General features: G+C 34.0%; 1 protein-coding gene and 1 long non-coding RNA gene across 2 annotated transcripts; both read left to right on the top strand.

Annotated features, from left to right (window-relative positions):
* The first annotated feature begins 3,683 nt into the window (after window positions 1-3,683).
* Window positions 3,684-9,024, top strand: LOC114459338 (uncharacterized). Its single transcript, XR_003673314.1, has 3 exons — window positions 3,684-3,756; window positions 7,529-7,597; window positions 8,406-9,024. It is a non-coding gene; the product is annotated as an uncharacterized LOC114459338 (long non-coding RNA).
* A 6,080-nt stretch (window positions 9,025-15,104) lies between these two features.
* On the top strand, window positions 15,105-16,996 carry LOC114459337 (elongin-C-like). The gene is made up of 4 exons (XM_028441625.1): window positions 15,105-15,193; window positions 15,545-15,572; window positions 16,447-16,581; window positions 16,806-16,996. Exons 2-4 carry the CDS (start codon window positions 15,566-15,568, stop codon window positions 16,994-16,996), a joined length of 333 nt encoding a protein of 110 aa, XP_028297426.1. The 5' UTR covers window positions 15,105-15,193; window positions 15,545-15,565.
* The last annotated feature ends 1,087 nt before the right edge of the window (window positions 16,997-18,083 follow it).

Below are 18,083 nucleotides of genomic sequence, written 5' to 3'. Positions count from 1 at the left end.
ATCACTTCAAAATTGAGAGTTCCTGCAACAATTTGAGTTTAAAAATAACTCCTATCATGTGATGTCAGCATCAAAAACCTGTGAGATCTGCTAATATTGTAGATTTAACTTAAATGTATTAGTTTTTTAGAGGAGTTGTGATATCTACCACTTAATTAATTTAGAATTTACACAATAATTCATGTTTTCTGTCATTTTTACTTTCTCATGTGGGCCAAATTAGATGCTCTAAAGGGCCGGATTTGGCCCCCAGGCCTTGAGTTTGGCACACATTTTATATGAAAGACAGTCAATGATGTCCATCATGTGTTTGTATACTGTACATAATAATCATTAGTCTATAAAAACTGTAGACATTCCAATAGATGTAATAATCAGATTCTAACTTGTAGATGAATATACATGCTGTGTTAATACAGACCATCTTCATCATGTACCTTTGAATCTGTTTCTTTTCTCTGTGTTTATAAAGGATTCATATTTGTAATGAGTTTTAAATGAGTATCTAATACATCACATAATAGTATTTTCTTGATTTTAGATGTGATGTGTTTTATATAAAGTATGTTTTTCTACAGTTGAAGTGAATGTGATGAAATGGTTCCTGACAGGGAACCCCTGCCTAAAGCCTGTGAATGGATCATGCAGTGTGCTGAATGAATATCAGGGGAAGGGGAGCCCAAAGTGTCCAAACACTCCCATTTTATCACCATATTTACATTTCTATCAACTCTGTGATTACAGCTCATAGATTTATTCTAACTCTGAAATGTTCTTTAATCTGTTCTTTAGCCTGTCCAGCCTTTCTTTAGAACTTACAATGTTCTATGTAACCATGATAAATCCTAAAGTTCTTCTTAAATCTTCCTTCTGACATAAAGTTTGAATCAATGTAAATGTAATGATATCAAATGTCCAGTGAAGCTTTGTTCCTTTAAATAAAGACGTGTTATTGTCTGTGCTGGATTTCTTTGAACAGAGAAACATGTCAGAGAGAGGGAGAGCTTTTCATTGGATAGCACATAATCCTCCATCAAACACACATGGTTCCCATGAGAAGAACATCCACTGGATGGATCTAAGAACAGGAAGTGAAGGTTCCTCTGGAAACTGAGTGTTTAGTGAAGCTGAAGGAGTTTAAAAATAGACTTTTAGAGTAACCGCTGCTTTCACATCCAGTCATGATGTCTTTCTGACAAAATCTGACAAAATGAGTCAAACAAGTGCAGAATTCTTTAGTATGAGATTGTTTCTACATTAATAAGGCTTTTTATTTAAATGTAGTGTTGTATCAACATCTGAGACAATGAAAGAGTTCCTGTTTTGGTTCTAGAAGGATATGAATTATTCCCAATGAGCAGCACTGATTAAAAGGGGGTGGAGTCTCCCTGTATGTGGACTTAGAGTGGAGGTGTGTCCAGGTTAAACACATGTCTAAGATTGTTGAACCAAGAAACCGATGAATTCTAAAAAAGTCGAGTCATTAAAACTTTATCTTCATTGTTTATTCATTCTGTAGATTAAAAATAAATAGTTCACATTGTTAAAAAATACATCATGAAATGTCAACTTGTTGCTTTGAAATGAACTTTTCATGAATTAATATAGAATATATAGTAAAATAAGTCAAATATGTCTCCACTAAATCATTCCAAAGTGGTTTATTTGTAATAAATAATCAAACAGTGAAAGTGTTCCATGTATTAGAGTGTTAATAAAAGCAGCTCTAACTACAGACCAGTATCATTGCTTCATCAGCTTTCAAACATTAGAGAAAAAGGCTTTGTTCATAGACTTGATAATCCATCCATTTTCTGACCCACTTCTTCCTTTTTCAGGGTCACGGGGAGACTTGATAAGTTGATTAAAAACACAAGTTGTTGAGCTATCACCAGTTTGGCTTCAGAATGTATCATAGTATGTGATTAAAAAGCTGTAAATGTGTGGTATCAGAGGAACAGCCCTCTTATTAAAAGTGATCAGAATGAGTTTGCTGCGTGGCAGCAGCCTGAACTTGTTGCTAGTTCAGCATGGACATCACAAGCTGAGCTGCAGGAGAAGAAAAGCTACCAAGACCTCCTGAAAACAGCAGTAGGTAGTGATCCAGCATTCTGTCCATCATCCATCAATAAACACACACATTTCATACAATGCAATGCTACAACAAATTTACAAATGTGCATAATTATCTAAAAAAATAAACAGAAAAACACTTTTACAAATGTTGAAACAGATTTACAAAGGTGATGCATATATTATATAAATGTGATGTAATGTAAATAAAACAATATTTAACAGAAATAAGTTTAATTGTAGTTTTAATCATATTCAATATTTTTTAAACTTGCTTTTATCCCTCCTATGACGTCTATCAAGTATGAAAAATATAAAATATGGAAGAAATGATAATAATTACTGCTATTGTTCATTGTACTTTTTATTTGAAAAAATAAATGTGAAAAATCACAATAGATTTTGTTGTTATTGTTAATTTGATTTCTATTTAAAACATTTATAAGAATAACTGTAGATTGTTAATCACACTTTTTATTTGAAAGATGAAATATTAAAGATCATAAAATATTTGTTCTTTGTGTTTATTTGATTCCTATTAAAGACACTTTGCTAAAAATAACTGTATATTGTAAATATAGGCTTCAAAGTTTCTTCTTGTTGGGTTTTTTCTTTCTTTCTATGGACTTTATATTTTGTTAAGCGCACTAACATGACTTTGTTGTTAATGTTTTTATTTACATTTCTAATTAGTGATGAGCCTTGGATTTATTTATTTTTAATAAAAAGATGTAGGTTGGTTAAAAAGATATAAAAACAGTGAAGCTACGCTGTGTAAAAACAATAATAATCTGATATAAAATGTCTCACTGGTACAGACTAACTGCTTGTTACTGCTGTTTTGGCCTTATTGTGTTTATTAATATTTCAGTGACTTGTAGTTCCTAGACTGCTGCTCTATCATCTGCTGACAGTGTAGATGGATTAAACAATACTGTGTGCTAGGGCTGGACGCTCTCCCTACACTACATCTCAGGATTCACTATCTCTACAGTACTTTTTAAAGTTGACTCTTTGTTAATGTTGTTCATTGTCTGTTCTTACTTTTACCTGACCATACATCAAATATGAGTTTATTCTGTTATTAATACTGAGGACAATGTTTGCCTCTAATAGCTCTTTATAATTATTGTGGTGTGTGTCTGGTCCACTTTAAGTGTTGGTCCTGGTCAACTTTTTGATCTTTGTCTTTAGTTTAATGTTTGCAGGTGTTGTGAGATCACCTTGGTGGGCTTAGTGGTGGAGACCCCATGTACCAGCAGCTACGAAATATCACCTTAATAAAATACTAAAATATTAATATAATTTATATTTACTTTAAATACATTTATATATTTACATGTGACACTGAGTGTTTTCAGAGACATGATTAAAGAGACTTGATTGAAATATTTTGCCCCCCATTTATTTAAAAGTTGGATTCATCTGAATTCATAAAAACAGCTAAGGACTTTAAAACATGTTAAAAGTACTGTATTATTATTATTCTCTGAGTAACTTAATTCTTTTCTAGCAGGTCTGGGTATATTTTACATAGTAGCAGTACCTGGCCAGTAGGTGGAGCTGTGGGCATTTGGTGTCAATAGCGGACGTCAGTCACCAATAGAGTAAGACGTCAACAGTGCTAGTTACACGGAGCAACACAGACTTAAAAACTGCTATGTTTTCTCACTATTTCCACAGGTAAGATGCTCAGAAACCATAACCAGAAGAGATATAACATGTATAAGCCTTAGACTGTGACTGAAATACAGTGATTTGGATGAATGGAGACGAGAGAGACGTTGTAATGAGTGCTAACTGAGTACGACAACGTGGCGCTAAAAAGGATAAAAACGAGCTTTAAAACTGTTTTATAAAAATGAGAAACAATCAACTGTAGATAGTAGCACTAACAGGAATGAGAGTTCTGGTTAACTAGTGAGTTGAGAGGAGTTAAAACTTGGTTTGTGTGGATGAATGAGCAGAGGCTAATGCCACAGATGCTAACTGTGCTAACAATAGTAAAGCCTGCACGCATTGCAGCGTTACAGTACACCGTTTCCGGTTGGGTTTTCAGAATAAGAGCGGAGCAACATATCAGACATGTAACCTTGTCCTATATAAAAATGATTGTTTATATGGAAGATACAATTTCAGTATTATATTTTATTGTCATTGTGGAGTAACATAGAGCTAGACAGAGACAATAATAAATACTGGTGAGTTAAAAACAGTTCTAAGTTAAGTTAAAACGGTCAAATTGTTCATGAGAGAATAAATATAGATTTAAAAAGCAGTTAAATGAGTATACATACTGTTAAGAAGTTAATTGAGTATAACTACTGTTGGTGAACAATGTTGGTTATAGGATGTACTATTACATAGTCACATGATTGTAATTTGAATGTTTTTGACTTGATCACCTTGTAATATGTGTTCTGAAATACGTCAGTCACCAATAGAGTGAGACGTCAACAGTGCTTGTTATACGGAGCAACACAGACTTAAAAACTGATATGTTTGGTCACTATTTCCACAGGAATAAAAATTAATGTGTAACACCAAGGATCGACCACAGTATCATTTTTATAAGTGTAATAAACACACTCAGTCAGGTTAATTTAAAATGTTTTATTCTTTATTTTTCTCAGACTCAACAGCTTCTCTGATTAGATCCAACCATACACTTCACTTAAATCTATATCTGCAGGAAAACACAACAGATAGACGTTAAAATGGACAGTACTGGGAATTAATGTTTATAATGTAAATAAAGTAGCTTTATTTCTGCCCTAAATGTAAAGTTTTTTACACTATTAATAATAATAAAAGACTGATTAGGTTGATATTTGTTTGATAAAAATAAAATAATATCCACATTAACATATATACAGAAACTGATCAAAACACAATGACAATTAAAAACCAAACAGAAAATAAACTAAAACCAAAATAAATCAGAGAAAACTCAAAACACACATTTCCATAATTTGACATGTTGGCAGCAGGTTTAGAACACATAAAACTAATATTTATGAATATTTTTAACTCATTAAAAAATGTGACAAACATGACTTTGTTTTTAAATATCTGCATTTATGAATTTAAAAAATACATTAATTATAATATAGTTGTAATAAATCTTTATCCTTAAATTTTAAACCAAACTTAATGTAATCAAACTCAAGCATTGGAAAATAAAAAAAATCAATTATGTTATAATTTGTTGGATTTAAGGCTGCAAAGCAGAATTATTAAAAAAATAAAATAATTTATTAATAAGATACAATAGATTCTACATAAAAGAAAGAGCCGGGGGAAGAAAGAACACATTACAAAAACACAATAATACAAAGATTAATACCATTATATATTTTATTCAACTTAAGGGATGTTATGGAATTTTTACCAGATTATATATTTTACACAGACACATTAAGTTGTTGGTTTTTCACTGATTTGATCAAAGTTGAAAAACATCTTGGTTCTAAACATGAAGCAAAGGGAAAACTTAGATTATTTGTTCCTTTTTTCTCTTTTATTTTCTTAAATAGTTTTAAAAAGGGAAACAGAATAGGTTGATAACCTGTTACGGCTGAATTTACGGTTGACCTCATTTGAGACATGATTCATTGCTCTGGTTGAATGATGGAATCCAGGAGAAGCATTGATGATTTTATATAAAAAATGTTTATTCTAAACTAAGAAAAAAGGTACAAAATGGAACAAAGTGAAACAAAATTAGCGTCCGTCCAGGCGGACGTCCGAAGGAAGTGCCGCGCCCCGCTCCAACAGTTTCAAAGCTTAAGCTTTTTATACAGATAAGAAAAGGTCCCAACAGTGAGAGACAAAAGGGAGGGAGTCAGATGCCCATAGTGGAAATGTTGGAGGATGATGAAGATGTTATGAGAAGGTTTGGCTCCAGTCTTTATCTGTCTTGATAAGTGTGTGCGTCAGTGTATGTCTGCATGTGAGCAGAGATTCTGGCCTTGGCAGAGACTGTGCTGCACTGAGAATAATACGATCTGTACTGTTTAATCATGATTCAGCTGTTCAAAAGTGTAAAGATTAATGGAGTCGTCATGTATTAAAACATGACAAATTGTACACATGAACATACATTTGAGGATATGATGATGAATATAAAAATGACCATAACAAACCTTAGACAAACACTAAATAATACTCAGTATTATTACCACTGGTAGTGATGAAATCAACTTTCTATGTAATTTTTACAATTTAAACAAAAGTGTTTTTTAAACTTTTCTAAATCTTTGTTAAAGTCGTTCACAATGTGACTGGTACCAGTTACGTGTTCATGTGGAGTGTCACAGTGTGTGTGTTTGAACCTTCTCAGTTGGTCAAAAGGCCAATGAACACACACACACACACACACACACACACATTTTAAATCATGCTTTAAATGTTTGTTATTTCAATGATCATATTTATTTATTTTTATAAAAGGAAAAACACACATTCATAAACGTTTCATGGATCATTTTCATTTCTAGTCCCTGGACAGGTTGATGTCTTTATTATTCAATTAAAAAAAAAAAAACAACTTATCAATAATAAAAAAAATCACTTCAATCAAAAATAAACATTTTCAATCAAATAAAAAAAGTGTTCAAATGCAAAAAAAATATACTTGAGACCCAAATAATTGCATTTGAAAACTTTTTTTTGATTGAAAATGTTTTTTTAATTATTTTTTTTAATTAAATAAAGACACAAATCTACCTCCATAGACCAGATTATAATTTGTTGACAGAAAAAAGTTCAAATTCTAAGACTTTGAACTTGCATTAATGAATATATTTTATAAAATAAGTCAAAATATACAGTATTACGTAACCAAAAAATACATGAAAAATTAAATTAAAAACTATATATATATATATATTTAAATATAATACTGTCTTTTCAGTATGGCTCTTCAGCTCCACCCACTAATCAATGAGGGATCCTCCCACCCTTACAACATGACTCCACCCATCACCCTTAAAGTCCTCTTTGGGGAGGAGCTAGAGAGGGTTATAGCTTGGGGAGTGGTAGAAGACAAAATTGTCCCATGGACAATGAAGAACAACCTGGTTGCCATAGTAACCGATGCCAGGACTGTTTCAAAAACAAGTTTTTGACGAACAAAAAAAAAAAAAATTGGAATAAAACATTTAGTTTCAAGAAATATACCCTTGAGGGTAACCCCCCCCCCCCCTACAGACTGATGATTGGAAGGCAGACAATGCTGTTTAAAACAGCAGGGATGGGGTTGAGGACAGCCTCATTCAAAGTGGGAGGCTGCTCCTCAACCCTCCCTCAAAGATGGCTTCTGTTTCTGTTATATTCACATGTTAACTTACTATATGCCTTGTTTCTTTGTAGTTTGAACATAAATTGATGAGATCACCTGGTAAATGACTGATTATCATAATCTACTATTTACACCAACTCTTCTTTAATCCAGCTTTCAGATGCCAGAATGGTGTGTGTGAAGGGGAAAGACGTTACCATGGCAACGGTTACTATGCTAGAGGTAAGTTTCCCTTTGTAATGCAGCTCATCATTTATTGATAGAAAAAACAAACTTTAGATGATACATGCAGTCATTCTATCAGCACACAGTACATTATTCACTCATTTTTACATAGAATGTATGTTCCACATGCAGCGTGTTCTACACACACTTTACTGTGTGTTCTCTATTCATTAAACACAGTGTGTATGTATACATGTTCCACATGAGGTCTCCTATAGGGAAGATACAGTAGTCATAGTTACACCTGTGAAGTCCCAGCAGTGTTAAAATACAACTAGACACATTTATTTATGAAAACCTCACCAAAAGGCTTCTGAGACCATCCAGTCAGACTGATGACTATGGGGAGAGATTTGTCTCAAAAACATTCACAAATAGATTCACAATTTTTACATGTGTTTTTCAAATCCACAAATATATTTACAATTTTGACATGTACTTCTTAGATTTTCACGTTTTTCAGATTTTCACATGTTTTTCAGATCCACAAATACATCAACAATTTACACACGTGTTTTCTCATTTATGTGTGTATTTATCATGAATTATCATGTGTAAATCCTCAACTGTGATTGTGGATTGAGCAAAGTACGTTTGTGGATCGGCCCGGAAATATAAAGAGAACCAATATTACAAATTTGGAAATATAAAAACAATCAATAATAAAAATGTGGAAATATAATGAGAATCAAAAATGAAAAAAATATACAAAAGTAATATATTTGTTTTCCATTTTGTACTTTTTCTGTTTTGTCTTTGTCTTTTCCGTTTGTGTTTTGACATTGCTTTTACTTCATGACTCAAGCTGTCGGTAAAAGCAAAGGTCAATTCAATGGTCATTCTGCCCAGGCTGACTAGTCGATACCTGATCACATGATTCCTCTTCTCTTGGAGGGAAAGTTAAAAATGGGAGACGTGGATGAATTGAGAAGAGGCGTTCAACGACAGTTATTTGCAATATCTCGGTATGTGGAGGAAAATTCTCCAACGGACTATATTTTAAGGTTGGTGGAAGATGTCATGGAAAGTCTTGGAGAAATATCTGCGCTGACAAATGCAGACATGGACGAAGCTGTGTGGTGCAATCTTGAGGAGGTAAGTGTAAAATACGATGCCGTCATGTTGTCGGTCAGCTTTGTACACAAGTTTTAAGAGGGACAAAAGCTACATCATGACTCTGATTCACATATTAGGCATTCAGCCCTAATTAGCAGCCACAGCCAAAGTTAGCCCCTGCTATGGGCAGACCTGTGTTCAGCTCACACAAACGGACAGATTAGAGCTCAGACACACAGTGTGTCCCAGAGCAGGGATTAGGATGATCCATGGTCTTCTTAAATCACAGGGTGTACAATTGCAAAGTGAGTATTGATGCTGGATTTTTCCTGATCAAAGATGCAATTTAAAATGTACCAAGTATATAATTGACCCAATGGAAATAAATGTAGAAATGATACATCAATGAAATATTTCAATATTTTCTTTGAAATGCTGTTAATAAAGATTTCCTTTGCAGACAGGTTCCTGGGCCCTGGTAGTCCTCAGTGTTTAGAGCTATAAGGACAACTTCAGGGCCTGAAGACCTGTCAATGAAATAAAATCATTTATATCATTGTAATAACAAACCATGCATTGCTGTCTTAAAAAGATTGTACTTCTTGTAGTGTTGACTTTTGACAACATGTGCAGACAAGGTAAAATAAATAAATACTGTACATGATGTTAAATATTAATTTTATCTCTTTATAGATGCAGACAGGCCTGGAGTGGCTAATCAGGAGGACTGGGACAATTCCCAGTGGGCGGGTCTGATGATTGAGCTGTAAGGGTCGGTGTCACGGACTGAGTTTACCTCGTACTGAGATCAATTATGAGTATATATGTGTATGTATCCTGAACTCTAACCTTAACTTAATCCAATAAACCAATAAAACACGTATCTGTTCACTTTGAAAACAAAAATAAACAAAACTGAATTATTATTTTTTAGCAAAAATTCATTTTCCGTAGTGTGCGGTATTATCATAAATGATCTCAGTATGAGGTAAACTCAGTCCGTGACACAGGTGTTCTAACACTCAGATGATCACACTATAGAAGTCACTGATCCTCCACTGGCAGCTCTTAACTTTTTTTGCTGACTCATTACATCCATGCACTCAGACAGTTTCAGGGGTGTCCAAACTTGGTCCTGGAGGGTCGGGGGTCCAACAGGTTTTAATGTGTCCCTGTTCCAACACAGCTGGGAGACTCATTAGCAAAGCTGCTTCAGGATATCAGACGTGTTGGAGCAGGAACACATTGACATCCTGGTATAGACATATAAACTACAGATACACACCATCAGCCTTGAATCCCTATTTAATTATGCTTTAAAAAAATATGAGTCTGATTTAAAACCCGATTTGTCTGAATATTTAATACATTTATCTTTGCATTTGATATGATTTTCCATCTTGTTTTTAATAAATGAAGCAGGTGATTAAATATAGATGTAGTTAGTGTAGTGGTCATGTTCTAAAGACCTCATGTTCATCCATTCTAGTTCTCTATAAGTGATGCTGATATAAATACATTTAATGAGTTATGACAAATAGAAGATGTTTTTTCTTTGCAATGTATTAATATAGAGCTGTATTACTGTTCTAAAATATGTGATAATAGTCCAATTGTTTTAAAAAAAAAAAAAGGTTGCACTTTTTACCCTTTTTTAATGAATTTATTTGTTTAGCATTATGTCACAATGGGGGGCTGAGAGTTGTTCATGTTTCTACAGTAGAAAAGGTTTGTAACCATTGCCTTCATTGATAAGTGTAGATTCTGCTATTGTTGAAAAGGACGTGTTGTATAGACTAATGTTGGAGATGTGCACTCATCTTTAAATAATTCTACATTATTACCTGCACCAAATTGAAATGTTTTAGAACAATCCACTGAAATACAAGACTTTACAGAACAGCATGCTATTGTAGACTCAACATGTAAGTTTATAACATGATTATTTTAATAATATGTTTTGATCTAAAGTGGGCGGGTCTAAGGTCTGAAGCTCCAGGGCTGAAAATGAGTCCCACTCCGGCCCTGGATGCAGATGCCTCGTTTTGATGAGATGTGATTGTTGGGAGTAAATGTGATGATGAAGCAATGAAAAATAAGCTGAACAAAAACATCATTTATTCAATTAAAATTCCCTAAAACAACAGGATTTACTTAAATGACTGGTATTTCAGTTTCACTAAACCAAGATGAAATAATGGAGAACACAGTTCAGACTTAGACACAGTTTAAATATGACTCAGAGAATGACTTCCTGTTTTTTCTGATATGATTTGATATAATGAAGCTGGATGTTTGGCACATGTTAAACAAGCCTTGTTGTTTCTGTAGCTCATCTATAAAAGCTTTGGATGTGAGTGCGTGTTTCTCATCACATCTCTGTGTGTTTAGTCACGTACACTATTCATTTGGTTGACGACACATTTTTGTCTTTTTTTTCGTCAACCACATTTTTCTAAGTGATCAATGGTTATTTGAACCTTTAAAAATGCACAAAGACTTATGTATCTTTTAGTCGACTAAATTCAAATGTATGTTAATGTCATTTAGTGAGCTAAAACTAGACTAAATCTAAAATAGACCTGATGACTACATTTAGAATAAAAGTTGCATTTTAGTCAAAAGACTGTGACTAAATAATTAGCTGTCAAACTAACACTGGTCACATGTGAGGATTCAAAATTTAGTCATTTATGCCTATTTTTATTTGTATTCCTCTGACTTCAGATGTAAAAAATACTTTGTTATTCATGTTTTTTTTTAAATATCTGCATTAATTTTACAGGTAAACTAAAACTTTATGTTATTGACGTGCACGTGCACAGTGAAACACTAAGTGGTCTTGATTTATGTGCATGTAGGTTACAGAATATATGTTCCTATGCAAATAAACACCTTCATAATAAAAGCTTTGCTGTTTTAATCTCCATATGAAGTACATTTATTTTAGTTTTATTTGTTCTTTTTCAATAACCCTTAGTGGGCTTATTAGGGGCGGAGAAAGAAGCTGATGTGGTTCAAGGGCCGTGAAATACTGATAGACAGAATGTCAGTGATCCAGTTGCTTCCCAAAATCCTTTAGTGACACACAGGGGCGGAGCTAGAAAAAAATCAATGGGGTGGCAAGTGGGGGGCAGGAATGTTTTAGAGGTGGCAACATATGGCAGACGTACATAAAGTATACTGAATTAAATCAGTTTATTAAGAACAAGAAAAGTTAACACAAGTAATTCTGATTGCTGAGCTATATACATCACTTTTTTATAAAACATACACATATATACATTCATATTAGGTGATCATTGAGCAGGTTTGTATTGGCTCACTAATGAGCATCAGAGGAAGTCATCATATCAGCTGAATGTGATGATTTGAAAACTGTCCTTGGAGAATTAGGAAGTGAAAAATGTCTGCAGGCTAAACAGTATGTTTCATCTTTGGGTTGTGAGTATTCTACCCAGTGAGAACAGTCTAGAAGATAGAGTGGAGTAAAGAACCAAACTGCATTACATCACAACTTATTACACAATATAACAACTAGTAAAAACACAATCATTGATTAGTTATAGCCCTCAGGCTGCTATAACACACCAATGTTTTTTGTTTATGTCTTTTATTTTTAAATTTAACCTGAGCAATAAATCTAAAATACACAAAATAGTAAGTCTTTATCTACCCCCACGACCAAACAGTGCCATTCAATTACAGTTTTTCTCATGAGTTAATACAGCTTCATTTCCTGTAAACTGTAACAAAACACTACTTTGCTCTGTTGCACTAATGTATTTTACATTTTCTTCTAGCAATACCTTGCATATATAAACACTGTTTTAATACAATAAAAGCATTTTATCTCGAATGTCAAGACAAATACTAGAACCTCTAAATGTCTTCTCAACCCATGCATGAGGCTGTGCTGCTGTGACAACATGCTACATGGGCAGCTTTAAGGACAAAGAACAACTTAAAACTTCAATACAACTTAAAATACTAAAATATAAAAACTTTGGATGAGACCTGACAACATCTATTTGCTTTAACATGGTATTATAAACAGAATATAACCAATGGTGGCACCAAGACCTTGCTTATAGGTGGATGTATAGGCCTGTTAGCTAAATCTATCTGTAAAAGCAAAGAAGGTCTATGTGTGCGTGAGTGCGTGCGTGCGTGCGTGTGTGTGTGTGGAGCGAATATCTCCCCGACGAGGTAAGAGTTCGACCTGAAACTTAGTCGACGGCTTCCAAATACCCTGAGTGTGTGTATCTGTTATTTTGGAGTAATTTGGTCATTTTCAAATGTTTATTTTAATGTTATTTCACTTCTGGACGGCCCCGAAATGAAACCAATTCAACTTTTGACCGCGGGATGTGAGGGGGCGCTAGCGCACCATCTATATCTGTTTCACTGCACAACTCCTCACCCAAGCAAGAGTCACGTGTGCGGCCAGAGCCAATCGCTGCGCACACAGCCAAGCAGACATGGACTGTAAACACAGGAGTGAGAGAGAGGAAGACAGCTTAGACCGAGACATGGAGCTCTCTGAATAGATCATTTTTAAACGTCAGTCACTGGTGAGTCTTTTACAGACAAGTTTCCCAACCTGTTCAATAATCCATCTGGAAAACTGCAGATTCTCTGTGGTGCCGTGCATGGAAGCTAAGCTCTGACCACTCGGTTCAAAGGTAAAAAAGGATTTTTGTTTTTTTAAAAAAGACAGCCGAATTATACGTAATACTTTAATTTACTTACTCACTCATGTAGTTTGGAGCTTTACGTTTTGTTTTGCGCTGTTTTGTTACTTTTCTGATTGGTGCTACAATGTCTATGGAGTTATCAGCATTTCAAAAATTTCATGGGAACACACACGGTATTTATTTATTTATAATAAAAATATACTAAATGAGTAAAATAAAACAAAAAACTAAACAATATATATACAAAAAGCACACACAATTACTCCACAATCACACTATAATGGCAACCAAAAACAATTATACAAAAAATACACAAAAAGACAACTGAACAACACACAGCTGATGGGCGTGCACGGAGTAGATGGATGTAGACACACACACACACACGGCTGATGCACGTGCACGGAGTAGATGGATGTAGACACACACACACACACACACACATGGCTGATGCGCGTGCACGAAGTAGATGGATGTAGACACACACACACACAGCTGATGTGCGTGCATGGAGGAGATGGATGTAGACACACACACACATGGCTGATGCGCGTGCATGAAGTAGATGGATGTAGACACACACACACACAGCTGATGCGCGTGCATAGATGAGATGGATGTAGACACACACACACAGTATTTACAGTATAATAAAAATATACCAAATAAGTAAAATAAAACAAAAAACTACACAATATTTATGCAAAAAGTACACAAAATGACAATAGAAATGCATAAAAATATACAAAAAAGCTCCAAAAACACACACAATTACTCAAAAAACTATACATTACAGAAAACTACACCAAACATATGAAAATGACTCAAAATACATAAAACTAAATATTTATACAAAAATACACAAAATAATAATAGAAATGCACAAAACTACACTAAAAAAGATACAAAAATACACAAAATGATTCCAGAATCCCTACAATGGCAACAAAAAACAATAATTATACAAAAAATGCACAAAAAGACAACAGAAAGATACAAAAATACACATAATGACTCCAAAAACATACATTACAGAAAAATACATCAAACAAAAAAAAATATAAAAATTAGTATAAAAAACAACAAACACATTTATCATGCACATGTCCCATAAAATTAAACCAGGGAAATCGCACACGCTATTTTAGTTTGCACCTGCAAATAAACGCCTTTATAACACTACAGAGTACAGCGTATGTACACTATGTACATCCAACCTTCAAACACATACTCATTTGGCCATAATTGACAACTCTACTTATGCTCCTACATGAATACATACTTGTGACGGGCACTGTACTAGTAATTAAAAAGTTGAATAGTTTAAAAAGTTGAAAAGTTATTAAAAAACTTGTATGACTAAACACCACAAATAACATCTAAAGTGTAGTCTGTAATTCTGGCTTTTAGTTTCTATAATCAACATCAGATTAATTCCGATCTGTAAATTGTTAAAAAGGATTTGATTCCATAAACATATTTTTCATATTTTTTTTATTTCTTCCTAACATTTCATTTACAGTTCCCCAATTTCTAGCATTATTTAAATTAATAAATCTAATCTTCCTATGATAATATGACACACATTTAATCACAAAAGACAGCTTCGATCAGATCAGTGTTGACAGGTTGTCAGGGCAACTCAGGCTAAAATGGAAGCTCAATGTTGACAGGTTGTCAGGGCAACTCAGGCTAAAATAGAAGCTCAATGTTGACAGGTTGTCATGGCAACTCAGGCTATGATGAAAGCTGCAGAATCTCCTCGTGCACCGTCAGACTAAAGCTTTAATAATATCGATTAACCAGCAGATGTCACCAGTGAGCAACGTTTGAGACCAAAGTGAGTTTCTAATAATAATAATGTCAACTTTAATGACTCATTTTATGATTTTCCACTACTTCATTTTCTAAAGATACTCTAATCATCATAACAACTATCTAATATATTTTAATGTGTATTATCTTTTATTAGAAAATATGCTTAAAGTTAATCTTTTTTGTTTTGAGGGATTTTCATTGAAAAGTGATTTTTATTTTCTTTTATTAAAATGTGAAAGGTAAACTGCTTTCATTAATCTGTACTTGTAATTATTGATAATTTCTGACATAACATTAACTTATAATATAGTATTCTGATTACATTTTAAATTTACATATTGATATTCAATTTTGTTTCCCTGTTTTCTTCCAGAACTTTAAGGAATTTGAGTACATGATGGGTGAGTGTGTCAATAATCTAATAACATTTTTCACCTTGTACATTGATATTTAGATGAAACTGATCAGCCACAGTATTATGAATATTATATTGAGCCTAATAAAGTGTGCTTCATCTTTTTTCTAACACAAGCTGCCATGATATATGAATGACCATTCTATGATAATTATGTACTTACTTGTAATGTAGACTATAGTTTTATTTCAGTTATTGTTTTATCAATTATTTTTGATACCAGAAATGTTAACTGGAGCCTTTGGGAGGAACTAAATGTATGCATAATAACAGGCAAACAGCTCCAGGTTTGATAAATGTGAATTCTCACTCTGAATTATGGATTTGCATTTCCTCCTCCAATATTTTGCGGCCCACAGCTGATCCGCCCACATTGCATATTAATAAGAGGAAAAAAACATGCTAAATGCATTGTGCACGCTATGTTTCATGTTTGCATTCCTGATTGCCTGAGGTTTGCACCGTTTATCAGCGTACGTAGTGACGTTTACACATGGTTTTACTTTACAGCTGCTATTCTTTAATAAATCCACTCCATAATGTATTGACTACTCTCAGAATGAAAGGAACATTTCACCCAGAATAACAAAGTGTTTCTGAACAGGATTACAGACTAAACCTTAACAGAGTCAACATCACATGGAATCACTACATCCAACATGTGGTTTTTTAATCTGATATGCAGGACGTAATGAAACTGTTCCTAAGCAGAAGTAGCAGATAATAAAACACATTTAATGCTGACACCATCCTCGTACTAAAAGTGTTTTATACATTTTATCTTCTTTGAACAGTTGATCATGTTGCAGGTGATGTTATAACTACTTGATTTAACGGCGTGTATTTGTCCTCACTGTCAGACGGTGAAGAGAGAGCCTGTGAAGGACCAGATTCTATGTATGTGAAGCTGATTTCCTCAGACGACCATGAATTCATTGTGAAAAGAGAACACGCCCTGGTATCAGGGACAATCAAAGCCATGTTGAGTGGGCCAGGTAAGGAAACAGCACTAAAGAGAGCTTTTCTGATGTCTTGAAGACTCTTTCTAAGGAATCTTTTTATTAATGAGTGTAAACATTAGACAATGTTGTATCTACTAATGTTCAATCTGTCCAGAGTCACAGGTGTTGTATTTTATTGCAAAGCACACACAGATTAGAAGTAACAATGGGTCTGGATATCATTTGGGATGTTTGACCTTCTGTGAGTTCATATGCAGGACAAATTGCTGAGAATGAAACCAACCAGATAAAGTTCAGGGAGATTCCCTCTCAAGTCCTGTCGAATGTCTGTGAGTATTTCACCTACAAGGCCCAGCACACCAACAGCTCCACAGAGGTACCCGACTTCCCCGTCTCTCCAGAGATCAGCATGGAACTGATCATTGCTGCAAACTTTTTGGATTGTTAAAGTTGAAAAGAAAAACATCAAATAATAGCATAATTATTTATCAAAGTGTCTTTTTTCCCTTTCCAAAAAATATTGCCTCGTTATCATGATCCCAGTATAGTTTATTGTTTAGTGAGCTTTGTATATCATAACATAACATAACACTGACATTATGATAAACCCGTGTGCGTGTGCCTCTGAGCGTGCTAGGCAGTGGAGGTCTAGTGGTTGAGGAAACAGGCTCACCTGGTCTATCATTGTGGGATGTTGATCAGTCCCTAATACTTATTGATCCTGACTGGGTGCTACACCATGGCTGCCCACTGCTCCTCAGGGAGGGGTTTCATTACAGAACACATTCTGTGTATGTAGATTTACAATATTTGTCATTTAACACATTTCATTTGGGATGATTATAAATCTATCCATTATCATACCTTTTTTCCGTGTATTATTACAGAAGTATAATTACACCACAAACAACATCTCATCAGACGGCTCAGCTTTAGCGCTTGGTCACTATTAGCAAAACAGCTACTGAGCAGAATGGCAAGTAACACAGTACAAATACTTTGTTACTTACTTAAGTAGGTTTTTCAGGTACTTTGTACTTAGAAGTGTTTATGTTTACTTTGTTACATTTTCAACATAAATGTTGGTACTTTCTACTCTTTACATTTCCCAAAAAGGCTCGTTACTTATATATATATATATATACCATATAAAGTTATATTAATCAAAGTCACAAACGTCTTACTAAAAATATTTTCAAAATAAAAGACAAGCATTTTTTTTGTGATAAATAAAGAATAAAGGCCTCTGTAAAGTGTTTAGTGCTGATGTGTTGGAGTCTGTGTGACTGGTGGTGGGTAGTTAAACATGTAACTAACCCAGTGGAGGGTTTAGTTCGTATCACTAGGGCTTTTATTGTTGTGAGAGAGCGGTGTGCAGTGTTTACATTGTTTAGCAGGAGTTTATTGGTGATCCAGTTAAAACAATACAGGTCAGTGTTCGCATAAATCAGTGACAAACAAACAAAACTAATGGATAAAACATTCCTGTGCTTTTATTTTGAAGAGGGTCAATTGAGCAAAAGAGGATAATGAAT

Source organism: Gouania willdenowi, unplaced genomic scaffold (genome assembly GCF_900634775.1).
Source record: "Gouania willdenowi unplaced genomic scaffold, fGouWil2.1 scaffold_299_arrow_ctg1, whole genome shotgun sequence".
Taxonomy (NCBI): Eukaryota; Metazoa; Chordata; class Actinopteri; order Blenniiformes; family Gobiesocidae; genus Gouania; species Gouania willdenowi.
Note: the sequence above shows the minus strand (reverse complement) of the source record. Positions and strands in the feature narration are given on the sequence as shown.

Coding starts and splice junctions, on each gene's coding strand:
- LOC114459337 (XM_028441625.1), top strand. Junction 16,582..16,805: donor AGCCATGTTGAGTGGGCCAG/GTAAGGAAACAG, acceptor GTTCATATGCAG/GACAAATTGCTGAGAATGAA.